This window comes from Lepus europaeus, chromosome 12 (genome assembly GCF_033115175.1).
Source record: "Lepus europaeus isolate LE1 chromosome 12, mLepTim1.pri, whole genome shotgun sequence".
Classification (NCBI taxonomy): domain Eukaryota; kingdom Metazoa; phylum Chordata; class Mammalia; order Lagomorpha; family Leporidae; genus Lepus; species Lepus europaeus.
This window is the reverse complement of record NC_084838.1, coordinates 56,029,715-56,046,868: the sequence shown is the minus strand read 5'-3', so window position 1 is coordinate 56,046,868 and position 17,154 is coordinate 56,029,715. Positions and strand designations below refer to the sequence as shown.

Sequence of the window (17,154 nt, the reverse complement as noted above, 5' to 3'; positions counted from 1 at the left end):
GAGACCAGAAAAGCCTTAAAATTTCCTTGAGAGACCCAACTAATGCTTATGAGAGTAAAAAGTCCTTTCCCAAGAAGGAAAGGCAGAGCTAGGAACAAAATACTTTTTACTGACACTGACAGAGTGTGGGGGTGACGATGGGAGGCCGTTGGGGTGATGAGTGCTGGCCTTACTTGTCAAAGCTAGTTCCAAGAGACTCTAAGAACAGACAGCATCTTCATCTTACTTCCTGTTAGTCAACTGGATGGATTTGAAAGTCTTCAAGCTGCATCTCTTCTCCTTGAGGAAACACCTGCCTTCAGTTTTTGAGGCCCGCACCAACGAAGTAGCCATGTGTTCCTAAAGCATGGTCTAGCACCCACCTGCTTCAGATCAGAGTTAACTGTCAAAGTCTACAAGATTCTTGGGCCTCAGACCCACAAGATCAGTGTCAGGACTCAGGGCCCAGAGATGTGCACCCTTTAAATAGCTCTTCTGTAGATTCATAGGTACACTCGAAGTTGAGAACACAGGTGTTTCAGACATAGATGAAAAGTTCCATAGTGGGAAAAGCTTTGTCTCTCCAAGGACAACAGTGTAAGATATTCCTGTGGGGGCTGGCCTCATGACACAGAGGGTTAAGCCACCACCTGTAACACACCCATCCTCTTGCGGAGTGCCAGTTCGAGTCCCAGCTGCTCTGCTTCCACACTGATCTTGGCCAAAAGGCCGAATGCTCCGCTTCCAATAATTGCTGGTGAAGCTCCCAGAAAGGCAGCAGGTGGTGGCCCAAGTACTTGAGCCCCTGCCATCCATGGGGAAGCCAAGATGGAGCTCCAGGCTTCTGGCTGCACCAGCCCTGACTGTTTTGACTACTTGGAGAGTGGACCAGCAGATGAAAATAATTCTCTTTTTCTACCTTGCCGCCACCCTCCCCCCCCAACTCCACTCACATTGCTTCCTTTTCAAATGAACCTTAAAAAGCAAAAAGATTTTCCTGTGATAAAGCCATTACTGTAAAGCTATTAAATCATCATCTATGACTTAAGAATGCCTCTAATCCAGTGATTCTGAACCAAGAATAAGTTTTTCCTCCCCAGGAGATATTTGGCAATGTACAGAAATGTGTTTAAAAGTTTCTATCTTTCAAGTAGATGAAAACAAACCGAGAAATGAATCTTCTATCCTCTGGTTCACTCCCCAAATACCTTTAACACTCAGGGCTGGGCCAGGTCAAGTCCAAGAGCCTGGACCTCAAGCTAGGTCTTCCATACAGGTGGCAGGGGCCCAAGCACTTGATCCATCATGTGCTGCTTCCCAGGGGCATCAGCAGGGAGCTGCTAGTTCAGAAGTGGAGCAACCAGGACTCAAACTTGCCTTCTGATATGGGAGGTAGGCATCTCAAGCAGCAGCTTAACTCAATATGTCACCACTCCCGTCCCTGGAAACATTTCTGCCAAAATTCGGTGGAAGCCACTTGACATCTAGTAGATAAAGGTCAGGAACACAGCTAAATATCCTGCAGAGCCTAGGACAGACCCCACAGCAAATGCATCCCTATGTGCCACCGATGAGGAATGCTGCTCCAACCAAAGTTGAACCTTAAGTGAACACAGAAATGGGAACAAATTATTTAACTGGTCATTTTTAGTTTCCTGGCATCTGAAGTCCACGTTTGATGATAGTCTCACTATCAAACCAAAAGTGAAACACATCTGCTGAGCCCCCACTTCCACAGGGAGGCCTGAGCATGTGACTCAGGCCTGGCCGATTACTAGCTCCTTGCTGGTAATTTTAATGTAGGACTGATGGCTCCCCAAAAACTGGGGTGACAGTGAATTCATGCCAGGGACATTGGTGGTGCTGGGACTATGTCCAGTGGCCATTGTTGCAGCTGCAAACCTGCTGAATCCAAAGCAGGCATCAGCAGTGTGTTCACCAGATGGTCTCTGTAGAGTGATGTGGACTGTGATGCTGGTCTCCTGGCCTGTCCTGCATATGCCCTTCTTCCCATCTTGGCTCTCCAGAGACTCCCCAGCAAATCTGCAAACTTCTCTACAACCCTTCGCTTATTTAAGCCTGCTTAGATCAGCCTATATCTATTTCAGTTGCAGCAACCAAGAATCCTAAATAACTACAATTCTAGCTTTTGTGAGTACCTGCATCATCATCTATCCATTCCTAGTCCTTAACACCTTATAATGTAGGGAATGAAAACTTAAGCAGCCAGGGACACCAAAACTGAAATCCTAAATCCTTACTCAATGATAATTCAGAGTATGCACATAAATGCACTATTGGCATGGAAGTCATGGAACTATTCATCGTGGTTCTTTTTTTGTCATGTAAAGTTATTTATGATTCTTCAGATTCCTTTTGGAGAAGAATGTACCTTAATAAAATCCATTTCTAGATAGAGCAATGGAAGAGAAATGGAAAGGGCTTGACTCATAGAGGTGTTAGAATTTCAGGACCTGCCATGGTTGGCAGCAAAGAGTAAGGGAAAGCTTCCAAGACCAGAGCCTGGTTTAGAAAAAGGCTCCAAGGTGAGTGTCAAGTGGGACATCATACGGAAAGAGAGAAACATGGGTCATCGCAACTTTGCAATGGAACATGCTTCCCAAGTCCATGCACTCACTGGCTGTTAGAAGCTTGAAATCCATTTCCCCTGGTAGCTAGAGTCCCAGGCTAGCCCACAAAAGTCTCTTTATTGTCAACTGCCACATGTAGTCATAATCAAGGAAGATTATTAAAGTAACTGATGAAGTTTTTTTAAAATACTACCTGAAGGTTATCAAAGGGTTCTTGGAAAAGCAAGGGCACCAAGCGAAAAGGCAGAGTGACAGTAGAAGCAGACTTAAGTCTGCACATGTGCTTTATACGTTAACTCTAGACGACTTAGGAAACCTCTGAACTTCCTTGGTTTTCCAGGCACATATGGATCTCAGCTTATCCACATATCACATGCACCCATAGTTCTTTGCTCTGTAGTAGCCTTTCAAGTTCAATCATCGTATTAAAATAAATGCTCTTCTTTCCTTCCAGAAATCTGGATTTCCAGTGTTGAAGGAGACCCTGGAGATCATTTTGTCAAACCTCCTGCCCAAAGCAGGAATCCTTCCCACAGCATCCCAACAGGCACACACCCAGCTCAAGGGTCACAGAAAGTCCACTTCAAGTTATTATGGTTTTAACTGCTCCAAAATTCTTCTTTATTGGTATTAACCCCAAGTCAGTTTTTGTAAAATGACCACACTGGTCTTAGCTCTACCCTCTGAACAACCCAGAACATACAAGCCATCTATTGCAGAGTACAGCTTCCCAATGCTAGTTGGCCATCAATTCATCTCTTCATATCCTGTCAACTTAGATTTTCTTATTTCTAGAATGCATTCCCCAAAACCTGGCCCTCCAGGTCACCTGCTGGTACCCTTAAGAATATATCCAAATGGAAAAGCATCCTTCAGTTGCGATCTGCCCAGGCCAAAATCCAATGATGTAATCCCATATGCTTACTTGGACACCCAACTTCCGTTTAGCCAGAAACTAAGTTAATGCTGCTTCACAGCCATATCACACCATTAAGTCATATTAACATTGTGGGCAAATAAGATCCAAAAACTTTTCATGAATTGTGGTCAAGACAAACCTCCCCATTAAGAATATATGTACTTAACATAACTGATCAAAAAGATAGGGTAAGTGTCAAAGAGATTTCACAAATAAGGCCAGTGTAAGCAAATAATGAAGGATAGAATTAAAAGCGAGAGAATGATCCTGTGGGGGAAGCAGGACACACAGCAGACTCATAGAATGGCAAATGCCCTAAACAACACTCCAGCCTCAGAATCAACTCTTGGGGCATTCGGATCTGGCTAAAAGGCCCATGAGAGTCTCATAGGCATGGAAAGCCAAGACACTGTGGCAAAAACAACCTGAATGAAAGATCTCGGTGAACAAGACCCCAGCAGAAAGAATGGGCCCTCAAAGAAGGAGGCACCTTTCTCTGAAGGGAGGATGGAACCTCCACTGTGATATGGCCTTGACTAAACAAGTTCAGAGTTGGTGAACTCAAGGGGCCTCCATAGCCTCGACAGCTCATGGGAAGAGCCTCGGGTGATTACTGACATCATAAATAAGAGTGCCAATTGTTAAATCAACAACAGGAGTCACTGGGCACGTGCTCCCCACGTAGGATCTCTGTCCTTAATGTGTTTTACTATGAGAGTTAACGATAACACTACTAGTCGAACAGTACTCTATATCTTGTGCAGTTGTGTGGGCGCAGTCTGTTGAAATCTTTTGCTTAGTATATACTAAGTTGATCTTCTGTATATAAAGATAATTGAAAATAAAACTTGATGAAGAGCGAGATGAGAGAGAGAGTGGGAGATGGGAGGGCTGTGGGAGGGAGGGAGGTTGGGGGGGAGGAGCCACAGCAATGCAAAAGTTTCACTTTGTAAATTCACATTTATTAAATTAAAAAAAAGAATATATGTACTTAGGGCCAGTGTTGTGGCATAGTGGGTTAAACCACCAGCATCCAAACAGGCATGGGACTGGGTTCTGGATGCTCCACTGCCGATCCAACTCCCTGCTAATGTGCCAGGAAAGGCAGAAGATGGCCTAAGCACTTGGGCACATGTCACCCATGTGAGAGGCCGAGATGAAGCTCTCGGCATAGGCCTAGCCCAGCCCTGACCATTGCAGCCATTTAGGGAGTGAACCAGAGGATGGAAGATCTGTCTCTCCCTCTCTGTAACTCTGCCTTTCAAGTAAATAAACCTTAGATACAGAGAGAAAGAGAAAGAAGAGAAAGAAGAGAGAGAGAGAGAGAATATGAATGAATATGTGTACTTGATTTCCTACCCTGAATGTAGAACTTCCTCTTAACCCTTGTTAATGTTTAGTTTGGGTTTTGGCCCAACATTCTAGCATATCAAGGTAACTTTTAATCTTGATTCTGTCATCTATCATATTTGCTATGTTCTTCACATATGGCATTTTCAGTTCTTTTGATAAGAATGGCATATGCGTAGGTCTTCATTCAAATTTTGATAAAAAGTGTTGAACAAAGAGAGGCTAATGATGAAGTCATATGGCATGGAGTTAGTGATATTGTTCCATAGGTCAAAAGCCATCAGTCAACACTCTTTGAGCCTGCTTGTTCAATGAGCACCTAATTATACTGTTATCCAACCCATCTTTCACTAACTTCATCTGCACTGTGATCTTGGCAAGAGTCCTTGGAATGCCGATTGTTTCCTTCTCTGATTATTTTCCTACTCTCCATGTCTCTGTTACACGTAACAACCCCTTCTCCAGAAGCCCAGTTTTCATTATATAACCACACACCTCCCAGAGCCCAGTTGATTCATGGAAAGGATGCCAGAGAAAGCATGTCACAGACTAAACCAACCAGTTCCTTTTCCTTTTGGAATTTGCGAACTGTATACTAAACGTTAATATTTTTGCTTACCTGAAAATCAGAAGTGATTTGAAGCTTAGGCTCAGACAGCTATGGATGACCCAGATGCAGAGGAAGTCAGAGTTCTGAGAATAAAATGAATCACATGTGCCCAGAGACTCCATAGGGCACAACAAAGACATACATCCCAACTAACCCATCCATAATTTGGAAACAGAAAGACACCCTTCCAACCCCCCCCCCCACTTCTCCAAGGTCACCATCAGAGGTTTCAAAGTCCTCTTCAGACAGTTTCAGAATCCTTACATGGAAATTCTGTGGCCTAGACAAAGGCCACCACAGAATATGGGACCACCTCACTGAAGATTGGAGATGTTCAAGGACCTGAACAAGTTCACAGAGCTCCCAAGTCATCAAACCCAGAACTGGAACCAGAGCATTCCTACTCTCTATCCCACACTGTTTCCCAAAGGTTATCTGCTGCCCTCCCATTGGAAACATTTCCAACAATGGGGTATTCAATTAATTCTTTGCACCCCTTGTCACAGGTGTTGTACGAATTGTATTTGGAGAACAGACATGATATTCATTGTTCTTGGAAGAGAAAATGGATAGGATTGGGGAAATATGATTTTTTAAAAAATAACCATGCAAAGGATAATGTTTCCAAAATTAATTAACTACAAACAGGCAGAAACTTAACTAATTCCTTAAATTATAAACTCAATTTATTAAGATTAGAATGAGGAGCTTTTGGATATTCTGGATACTTAAAATATATGGTATATTTGCAAGGAGGCAGGTACCAATGACAGCGCACTTGGTAAAGTGACAAGTATAAATATACAACTGATCAAAAAGATAGGTAAGTGTTGAAGAGATTTCACAAATAAGACCAGTGTAAGCAAATAATGAAGGAGAGAATGATCCTGTGGGGGAAGCAGGACACACAGCAGACTCATAGAATGGCAAACACCCAAAACAGCACTCCTGCCTCAGAATCAACCCTTGGGACATTTGGATCTGGCTAAAAGGTCCATGAGAGTCTCATAGGCATGGAAAGCCATGACACGGTGGCAAAAAAACAATCTAAATGAAAGATCGTGGTGAACAAGACCCCAGCAGAAAGAATGGGCCCTCAAAGAAGGAGGCACCTTTCTCTGAAGGGAGGATGGAACTTCCACTGTGATATGGCCTTGACTAACAAGTTCAGAGTCGGTGAACTCAAGGGACTTCCATAGCCTAGACAGCTCATAGCAAGAGTCTTGGGTGATTGCTGACATCATAAATAAGAGTGCCAATTGTTAAATCAACAACGGGAGTCACTGGGTACATGCTCCCCACGTAGGATCTCTGTCCTTAATGTGTTTTACTATGAAACATAAAAACACTACTAGTCGAACAATACCCTATACCTTGTGCGGTTGTGTGAGTGCAGCCTGTTGAAATCCTTGCTTAGTATATACTAAGTTGATCTTCTGTATATGAAGGTAATTGAAAACAAAACTCAATGAAGGGAGGGATGGGAGAGGGAGTAGGAGATGGGAGGGCCACGGGAGGGAGGGAGGTTGGTGGGGGGAAGCCACAACAATGCAAAAGTTGCACTTTGTTTGTTATATAGTTATTATTTTTTTATTTAATAAATGTGAATTTACAAAAAAAACTTAATACTTTACCCTTTTAGTATTTTTTATGTTCTACTTAAAACTATTGGTTGAACTCTGTAATTAATACACAATTATTCTTAGGTGTTTAATGCTATAACTAGTACTCAAATAGTATTTTACACTTTGTTTCTGTGTGGGTGCAAACTGTTGAAATCTTTACTTAATATGCTAAATTGATCTGTATATAAAGATAATTGAAAATTAATCTTGATGTGAATGGAAGGGGAGAGGGAGCGGGAGAGGGGAGTGTTGTGGGTGGGAGGGAAGTTATGGGGGGGGAAGCTATTGTAATCCGTAAGCTGTACTTTGGAAATTTATGTTCATTAAATAAAATTTAAAAAAAAAAACAGAAATGCAAAAAAATAAGTAAAATATATGGCATATTTGGCTAAGTAGATCGCTGGACAGCCATATACAGACACTGTCCTTTCCTTTTAGGGAAACAATCATAGAATCTCCCGTTACTTTAAACAAGCCAATAAAAACAACAGTAAGACAGACTAGCAGGACATGCTAAGCCGTGAAGATGTCTTTACCCCAGAGTCATGGTTTTTAAGACCTGGAGAGTTCTAAATTCAACAGAAACTTAAACTTCATCTTTTTTAATGTTGTATGAACCTGGAAGCCAGAGTCGGTCATCCAGAGAGGTCAGAGGGCCTCTCAATAAGTAAGCAGCAGATCAACCCTATCCTCCACAGTTAACCGTGCCCCAAAGCACTGAAGTATATCCCCTAATTTAATCCTCCACGGAGCACTTCCCTCTACCTGCCAGTTGATTAACTTGTTTTACATCTTTCCTTGTAGTGCAAGCTCTCAATGAGAGCCAAGATCTTGTTCACCCCTCCTTGCCCGGCATCGACAAGAACACAGCTTGGCTCCTACATGTAATATTTATCTATGCCTTCTTACCTGTGCCAGGCATTGTCTTATTTGCTTACTTAATGCTGACTCCACAATACCCTGTGAAGAAGAATCCATTATCCCATCATCTCTATCCTACTTTCAAATAAATCTTTAAAAAGGGGGGGGGGGGGGATCAAAAATTTGGCCTAAAACCAATATTGGGGGAAAGGAAGGGAAGGAAGAGACAAGAAGCTCTTCTGAAGACTTCTTTTAGGGAGAAAACTGTTTTAATCCACCAATGTCCCTGACTGCCCTTCAGAACAGAGTTCACACCGTGAGGCAGCTAAGGGCCCTCCACAGTTGGCCTGTACAGAGCTTCCGGCATGATCTCACTGCGCACTCACACACTCCTATGGGTGTGGTATCCCTGGAACCACCATACCCCAGCAGCTGGCATAGCCCCCCCAGCCCACCTAACCTTCACGCCTTCCCTGACAGTAAGATCTGATCACTATTCCTATCTACCAGAAAGAATAAGTGACTTGCACAAGCTCACACAGTTAAAAAGTGGCAGAGCTGGGATTTGAGAGCAGCCAGTCTGCCTCCAGCTTCACCCAAGCAAGCCTCTTACCCTCCCTAGAGCCTTCCCTGTTTCCCCAGCTCAAAGTGGCTTCTCCCACCTCCGATCTTTTACATCACTTGTTTTATGGGCCTCATTCATGTGCAGATTACTTTTCCTCCAAGGAATATTTCAGCTTCTGAAACAAACTACAAGTCACCCGAATGTCCATCATAACTGCTTTAATATCTGAGGGGTGGAGAGAGTCGGCACTGTGGCATAGCGGGTAAAGCCACCACCTGCGGTGCTGGCATCCCATATGGGCGCCAGTCCTGGCTGCTCCACTTCCAATCCAGCTCTCTGCTATGGCCTGAGAAAGCAATAGTAGATGGCCCAAGTGCTTGGACCCCTGCACCTGCATGGGAGACCTGGGGAAGCTTCTGGCTTCTTGCTTTGAATCTACCCAGCTCCGGCCATTTGGGAGTGAACCAGTGGATGGAAGACCTCTCTCTCTGCCTCTGTAACTTTGTCTTTCAAATAAATAAATCTTTTTAAAAAAGAAAAAAAGCTGAGGAGGGAATCAAGTTTAAAACTGCTTTGAGGGCCAGTGCTGTTGTGTAGCAGGTAAAGCCATTGCCTGCAGTGCCTGCATCCCATATGGGCGGTTCAAGACTCGGCTGCTCCTCTTCCAATCCAGCTCTCTGCTATGGCCTGGGAAAGCAGAAGATGGCCCAAGTCCTTGGGCTCCTGAAACCACGTGGGAGACCTGGAAGAAGCTCCTGGCTTTGGATCAGCACAGCTCTGGCCATTGCGGCCAACTGGGGAGTGAACCAGCGGATGGAAGATATCTCTCTCTCTCTCTCTGCCTCTCCACCCCCTCTCCCTACCCTCCTCTCTCTCCCCGCCTCCCCCTCCCTCTCTCTCCCTCTCTCTGTGTAACTCTTTCAAGTAATTAAATAAATCTTTAAAAAAAAAAAAACTGCTTGCTGGAGTTGGCACTGTGCATAGCGGGTAAAGGCACCACCTCCAGTGCCGGCATCGCATATGGCCACCAGTTCTAGTCCCAGCTGCTCCACTTCCAATCCCGCTCTCTGCTATGGCCTGAGAAAGCAGTAGAAGATGGCCCAGGTGTTTGGGCCCCTGCACCCATGTGGGAGACCCAGAAGAAGCTCCTGGCTTCAAATCAGTGAAGCTCCCACCCTAGCATCCAAATGGGGAGTGAACCAGTGGATGGAGGACCTCCATCTCCCTCCCTCTCCCTCATCCCCTCCCCCTCTCCCTCTCCGCCTTTCCTCCTCTCTGTGTAACTGACTTTCAAATTAAAAAATCTTAAAAAAATCCGTTTACCACAGAATGAAATTAGAACAAGGATTCTCTAAACTGATGATCTGCAGACTCTTCAGCTGACTAGTTCGTTGCTACTGTGGGGATTTATTTATCTTTAGACTTACTTAAAGGCAGATCGCCCCTCTGCTAATTCACTCTCCACATGCCTACAACAGCCCCGGCTGGGCCAGGTCAAGCCTGGGAACCCAGAACTCAATCGAGGTCTTTCATAATGGCGGCAGGAACTCAACCACCTGAGAACTACCTGCTGCTTCCCATGGTGTCTGTTAGGAAGTTAGAATTTGGAGGAGAGCCAGGACTTATCCCAGGCACTGAGATGGACTGTGAGTGTCCCATGCAATATCTTAACTGCTACATCAAACATCCCCACTGCTGTAACTGCTCTAATTTTAACTATTACTACGTTGTGCTCTAATTTCATAGTATCTAAAATTTGAAAAATTTTACAGACTGACATGAAAGGTATTTGAGGGTACTTCAAAAAATTCATGGAAATGGAATTAAAAGATACATTTTGGTATACAAAGTCTTGAAATCCATACGGTTTTCATAATATTCATTTTTACAGAAACTTTTTGAAGACACCCCTATCAAATGAAAAACTAAGCATTAATTCCAATATCAAAAAGGCAGTGATTTGGAGCAAGCATTGTGGTGCAGTGGGTTAAGCCACCACTTGGGATGCATCTCTCATCAGAATGCCAGTTCAAGCCCCAGCTGATTAGCTTTCAAACCAGCTTCCTCTTACTACATCCTTAGAGGAAGCAAACAATATACCTCGAGTGCCTGGGCCCCTGTCACCCACGTGAGAGACCCAAGTGGAGTTCTCAGCATTTGGGGAATGAACCAGCAGATGAAAGACTTCTGTTTCTCCTTCTGTCATTCTGCCTTTCAAGTAGAAAATAATAAACAATTTTTAAAGGCAATAATTCTTAGCAAATAACATAGCTTAACACAAAACCATACAATCTTTAATAAAAGTAAAATCCAATGTGAAGGTGAAAGACTTTCTCTTGGCATCTTTATCAGTACTTCTGTTGAAGACAAAAAGGCTCTAGCAAGGATGTGTGAAAGGCTGTTCTTTGTCTTTTTTTCTTAATCAGAATTTATGAAGTCAATTTTATTTAAATTAAAAACAAGAATTCTTCTTGAAACATGTAATATCAAACTAAGTCCTCAATTTTTTTTCTCCCTTCCTCCTAATTTGTAACAGAGACTCTAAGAAAATAAAATCTAAGGTTAAGGAAATTTCCATCAATGTGAAGAAAATATTTTCCAAAATTAAAATAACAAGTTCCTCCCTAGTTAACATAACTGATTTAAGTTGCAGATACATGGCTGCCCCTGAGATCACCTTCCTCCCCAGGCTCCACGAAAGAGCCAAATCCACATCCTTTTCAGCAATTTGCCAGTCCTCTACGGGACCACCTTTTTATGAAATGCTGCACATACTACCAATGCTACATAAATATTTCATGATACATTACCCAGTCCTGGAATTTCCTGCAAGATTGCACAAAATCTTTTAAATAGTGCACTGTAAGCCATAAAATAATCAGATATAAAAGTAACCTTTATCAATCCCTTCATTAACCATCTTATGAATGTTAAAGAAGTAGTGGTATTTTATTTTAATCTCAGGAGAGAGATTTGCTATTTATATTACTTTACAAAGAGTCTCTTAGAATTATACCTTTTTTATACCAGATAATATTTCTCATTGAAAAAGAGACTTCACATTGTTATCTATAGTCAAACGGCCTGGTGTGAGTTGAAGATTAGACACTATGCTGTGAATTCCAACATCTAGCACAGTGTCTGACACACAGTGGGAGATGGATAAAGTTTGGTTGATTAGCATCAACCATGAGTACAACTTAACAAAATGAGATTATTAAAATTAATCACAGTCCTTCTACCCCCTTATCTGTAGAAGAGCTGGAAACCATTAAGCCTCCCTTCAGATTTGAAGAGCTAATTAACATTTTACTTTTTCTACAGTCACCCTCAACCCAACATCCTAATTTCAAATTTAGTAATTCAGCAAAGAATGCTCAATAAACAGAAAAAAAATCCTCATGAAAAACAGAAGCTAAGATCAAGGAATCAAGTTACCAAATGAAGTCATGCTTCTCATGCTAAGGGACCCTCAGTTAGATCATAATGTATGTGAAAGTACTTTCAAGTTTTTCAAAACACATTAGGGGACTGGCATTGTGGGTAAAGCCACAGCCTGCAGCACCGGCATCCAAAACGGGCACCAGTTCGAGTGTCATCCGCTCCACTTCTGTTCCAGCTCCCTACTAACGCACCTGGGGAAGCAGAAGATGGCCCAACTCCTTGGGCCCCTGAACCCACGTGGGGGACATAGAAGAAGCTCCTGGCTTCGGCCTGGTCCAGCCCTGGCTGTTGCAGCCATATGGGGAGCCAGGCAGCACATGGAAGCTCTCTGCCTCTGCCTCTCCGTCTAACTCTTATAAATATTTTTTAAAAATGAATATTGTATGTTACTGTAATTATTAATGGTAGCATTTATTCAACAGGGAATTCTAGGAATACTCAGGTATAATTAGAAACATTCCCGGGGCTGACACTGTGGTGCAGTCAGCTAACGCCCTGGCCTGAAGCACCGGCATCCCATATGGGCGCCGGTTCTTCCCAGCTGCTCCTCTTCCGATCCAGCTCTCTGCTATGGCCTGGGATAGCAGTGGAGGATGGCCCAAGTCCTTGGGCTCCTGCACCCGCGTGGGAGACCTGGAGGAAGCTCCTGGCTTCGGATCGGCGCAGCTCCAGCCATTGCAGCCACCTGGGGAGTTAACCAGCAGATGGAAGACCTCTCCCTCTCCGCCTCCCCTCTCTGTGTAACTCTTTCAAATAAATCAATAAATCTTAAAAAAAATTCCTCATCTACAAAAGTAGGGTCACTCTACTCAAAGCAACCACCACTACCACCAAATAGCTCTATTATCAAGTGGCAGGTTGGTTTAAAAACTGGAACCAGAGTTGTGGTACAGCATGTTAAGCCACAGCCTGTGTCACCAGCATCCCATATGAGAGCCAGTTGGAGTCCTGGCTGCTCTGCTTCCAATTCAGCTCCCTGCTAATGTCCTTGGGAAAGCAGTGGAAGATGGCCCAAGTACTTGAACCCCTTCCACCCATGTTGGAGTTCCAGATGGAGTTCTAAAATCCTGGCGTCAGCCTGGCCCACCCCCAGCCATTGCGACCACTTGGGGAGCGAACCAGCAGATGGAACATATTCATTCTCTCATGTCATTCTGCCTTTCAAATAAGTCAGTTTTAAATTTCTTACTTATTTCCACAATTTATGACTATCATTGCTTATTTAGTGCTGATTCTATTGAAAAGAGATTAACATTTCATGGTAATAATTTAAATTGGCAGATTTTAATTATCAAGGAAAGGCAGGGAGAGAGCTACAATGGAGGAGAATCTCGAGCCACACACAGTATAATACATTTTTTTTTTTACCCAGGGATCACTAATAGATTTTACAAGTAGTTAGAATCTTTAAGATTTTTATTTATTTGAAAGGCAGAGTGACAGAGAGGTAGAGACAAAGATCTTCCATCTCTGATTTCACTCCACAAAGCTGGAACTCCATCCGCGTCTCCCACGTGGGCACAGGGGCCCAAGCGCTTGAGCCATCTTCCACTGCTTTCCCAGGCCATAGCAGAGAGTTGGTTCAGCAGAGCAGGTGGGATTTCGATATGGGAAGCCAGCGTCAAAGGCAGTGAGCCACAGACTCTTTAGGTTTTAATAGTTGCAACACCTTCACTTAGTACCCTATTATCTACTCCCGAAAGTATGCCACCTTTCTGAGCTCTGCCACACCTGAAACTCTTAGTTTCTCATTTAGAAATCTTAAAGTAAATCTATTTAAAAACAAAAGTGAAACTCAAAAACGGCCAGAACAAAGGTTTTGTTTTCCACTTAGATTGGTCTGGTTTAACCAGAGTTGATCAGGAGAAGGCTGCCATCTTGTGGTCAAAATTAAGAATTTGCTCCAGGAGAGCTGTCCATCGAAGGTGCCATCTCCCCAGAAATCTTTGGACAGCGTTTTTGCAGATGGAAACCTTCTGATCCAGCCCTCTGAGCATCCTCACAGCCTCCCCATAAGCGTCCTCAAAAGGTACAGCTTAAAGGACAGTAAAGCATTCTTCAAACAAAACCTTAGGAAGACAAAGGAATCCCACCCTCCCTAGCAGTCTCAAGGGTCTCCACAAATCACCAGTTGTAAAAAATGAGGGGGAGGGGGGCCGGCGCTGTGGTGCAGTAGGTTAATCCTCCACCTGCGGAGCCGGCATCCCATAGGGTGCTGGTTCTAGTCCCGGATGCTCTTCTTCCCATCCATCTCTCTGCTATGGCCTGAGAAAGCAGTGGAGGATGTCCCAAATCCTTGGGCCCCTGCACCCACTTGGGAGACCTGGAAGAAGCTCCTGGCTTCGGATCAGCACAGCTCTGGCCGTTGTGGCCATCTGGGGAGTGAACCAACGGAAAGAAGACCTCTCACTATCTATAACTACCTCTCAAAAAATCTTAAAAAAATAGAGAGAAGAGGGGAGCAGGTATTTGGCCTAGTGTTTTGCATGTCAGTTAAGGAAACATGTCCCAGGGCTGGCACTGTGGTGTAGCAGGTAAAGCCGCTGCCTCCAACTCTGACATCATGTGGGCGTTGGCTCAAGTCCCAGCTGCTCCACTTCCAATCCAGCACCCTGCTAATGGCCTAGGAAAAGCAGAAGATGGCCCAAGATCCCAGCCCCTGCTACCCACTTGGGAAAAGCTCCCGGCTCCTGCCTGGTCCAGTCCTGGCCATTGTGGCCATCTGGGAATGAAAGAATCAATCTGTCTCTCCCTCTCTCTCCCTCTATGTGTAGCTCTTTCCAATTAATAAGTAAATTTTTTTAAAAATGTATTCCATATCAGAATGCCTAGATTTGATACCTATACCTGGCTCCCAACCCCAGCTCCTTGAAATTCAGATCCCAGTAGCAATGATGATTCAAGTACTTGAGTCCCTGCCATGTGGGAGACCAGACTCATCTGGTTACTGATACTTGAAAAGAAATAAGCTAGTACAATTATGACAAGTTATGATTGTATTTCCTTTTTTTTAATTTTTTTTTTTTTTTTGACAGGAGGAGTGGATAGTGAGAGAGAGAGACAGAGAGAAAGGTCTTCCTTTTTGCTGTTGGTTCACCCTCCAATGGCTGCTGCGGCCGGCGCATCTCGCTGATCCAAAGCCAGGAGCCAGGTGCTTCTCCTGGTCTCCCATGCGGGTGCAGGGCCCAAGCACTTGGGCCATCCTCCACTGTCTTCCCGGGCCATAGCAGAGAGCTGGCCTGGAAGAGGGGCAACCGGGATAGAATCCGGCGCCCCGACCAGGACTAGAACCCGGTGTGCCGGCGCCGCAGGTAGAGGATTAGCCTGTTAAGCCATGGCGCCGGCCAAGGTCTTTTTTTTAACTTTTATTTAATGAATATAAATTTCCAAAGTACAGCTTATGGATTAAATGGCTTCCCCCCCATAACTTCCCTCCCACCCGCAACCCTCCCCTCTCCCCTTCCATTCACAAAGATTCATTTTCAATTATCTTTATATACAGAAGATCAATTTAGCATATATTAAGTAAAGCTTTCAACAGTTTGCACCCACATAGAAACACAAAGTGTAAAGTACTGTTTGAGTACTAGTTATAGCATTAAATCACAATGTACAGCATATTTAAGACAGAGATCCTACATGAGGAGTAAGTGCACTGTGACTCCGAGCAGGGTCTCTTTGACAGGGCCCTACAGAGCTGGGCTAATGGGAACCTTGCAATAGAAACAGGGCCTTAAAGGTTGGGCAGCAGGAGGAGGGACACAGGCATTTGGGAGAAAGGAAGGGCGATGGTAAGGAACAGAGAGGCCCAATCAGAAGACCCAAAGCCAGCTGGAGGCGTGGTTTCAAACAAAGAAATCACAGTAGGTAAATCTAGCAAGGCGTTAGGGGCAGTTTCCAAACCTAACAAAGAAGAGCAAAGAACCACTCAAAGAAAGATTGCAAAGAGCAAAGGACCAGGCTCTGGAAACAATTAAATGGTTCACCATGCGAGGGGCAATTTGTGGGAGACGGCTCCAAGCTGAGGGCCATGCGGCAGCCAGGCGAATCAACAAGTACTGAGACTGCAAGTCGAAGAATAAAAAAGGCTATAGACGTGAGGTCCAAACCAGAGACTCCCGATTGAAACCAACAGGGGGAGAAGGAAAAGAGAAGAAACTCCAGGACAGTCTCCACGTCTGAGAGAATTTTTGCAGGAACAGAAGGGAATAGAGGCAGAGGAGGGGCATCCAGGTAAGTCAGGCCCCTACCAGGGGCAGGAGGAGATGTCTCACTGTGAACCCTCTGCACTGTGTACCCTCTTAATGAGCTTTCCTGCCATCCCATCCTGTGCAAAGATGGAGGCACTGTCTTACACATTTCTATCCCAAACTGTGCTTGGGCCCCTGCCGCCCATGTGGGAGAACCAGGTTAAACTCCTGACTTCAGCCTAGCTCAGCCCAGGTGCTTGTCATTTGGGGAATGAATCAGCAGATGCAAGATCTCGGTCTCTCTCCTTGTCTCTGTAATTCTAACCTTCAAATAAGTTAATAAAGTAAAAGTCACTTTAAAATTTTTTTTAAAGAAATTATCTTCCCAACCTGGGTCCTTAAAGAAGCACCTTAGCACAAAAGAAGCAAAGCTGGCCTGTGTTTTCTGTCCATGACACTCTCTGGGCTCCAAGGAAGAGATACAAGCTGTGCCAGGGCTGGGCCCACTTTCAACCTTCCTGCAGCTCTGACACAAGAAAAGCCCTGGAAACAGCTCCATTCACCTGCTTCAATTCAAGCCCAGCACGTGAAATTCTGGCTACAGGCGCTGCAAGCTAACAACAGCGACAGGTGGGCGAGTCCACCTGCTGCTCCTAGCTAAGCAGCAGGCTGAGGCCCCAGCCCCGCTTTGTGGAAAACGCCCTGACTGGCTCAGGCTTCCCCAGCCTTGCGCTGGGCGCAGTCTCCTTACCCGCAAGAGCACAGGTCGCAGATGCACTTCCTCTTCACAGGGGCCATCCTGAGGCCCTGATGTCCCCTCAGAGCATCCCCAGCGGCAGCTGCTTGTAGACCCCAACCGCCCGGCAGGAAGCACGCCAAATCTCAAGGGCCTTGGCAGAGGTTCCGAACATTCACACGAAAGAAAACGCAAGTGGCCCTCTTGTAAAGTCTTGTCCTCCGTTCCCTTCCCGGAGCTGGCCTTGCGCGCCGAGGGAGCAGCACGGAGCCTGAGGGGGCCTC

The 17,154-nt window shown here is 44.7% G+C and overlaps 1 protein-coding gene across 1 annotated transcript in view; it reads right to left on the bottom strand.

Moving 5' to 3' along the window:
• The window catches only part of SAXO1 (stabilizer of axonemal microtubules 1), a 159,970-nt gene extending 143,033 nt beyond the window's left edge, over positions 1–16,937 (bottom strand). The window contains exon 1 of the mRNA XM_062207038.1: positions 16,886–16,937. Coding sequence (XP_062063022.1) covers positions 16,886–16,932 — 47 coding nt within the window. The 5' untranslated portion in view covers positions 16,933–16,937. The remainder of the gene's footprint in view (positions 1–16,885) is intronic.
• Positions 16,938–17,154: the final 217 nt, after the last annotated feature.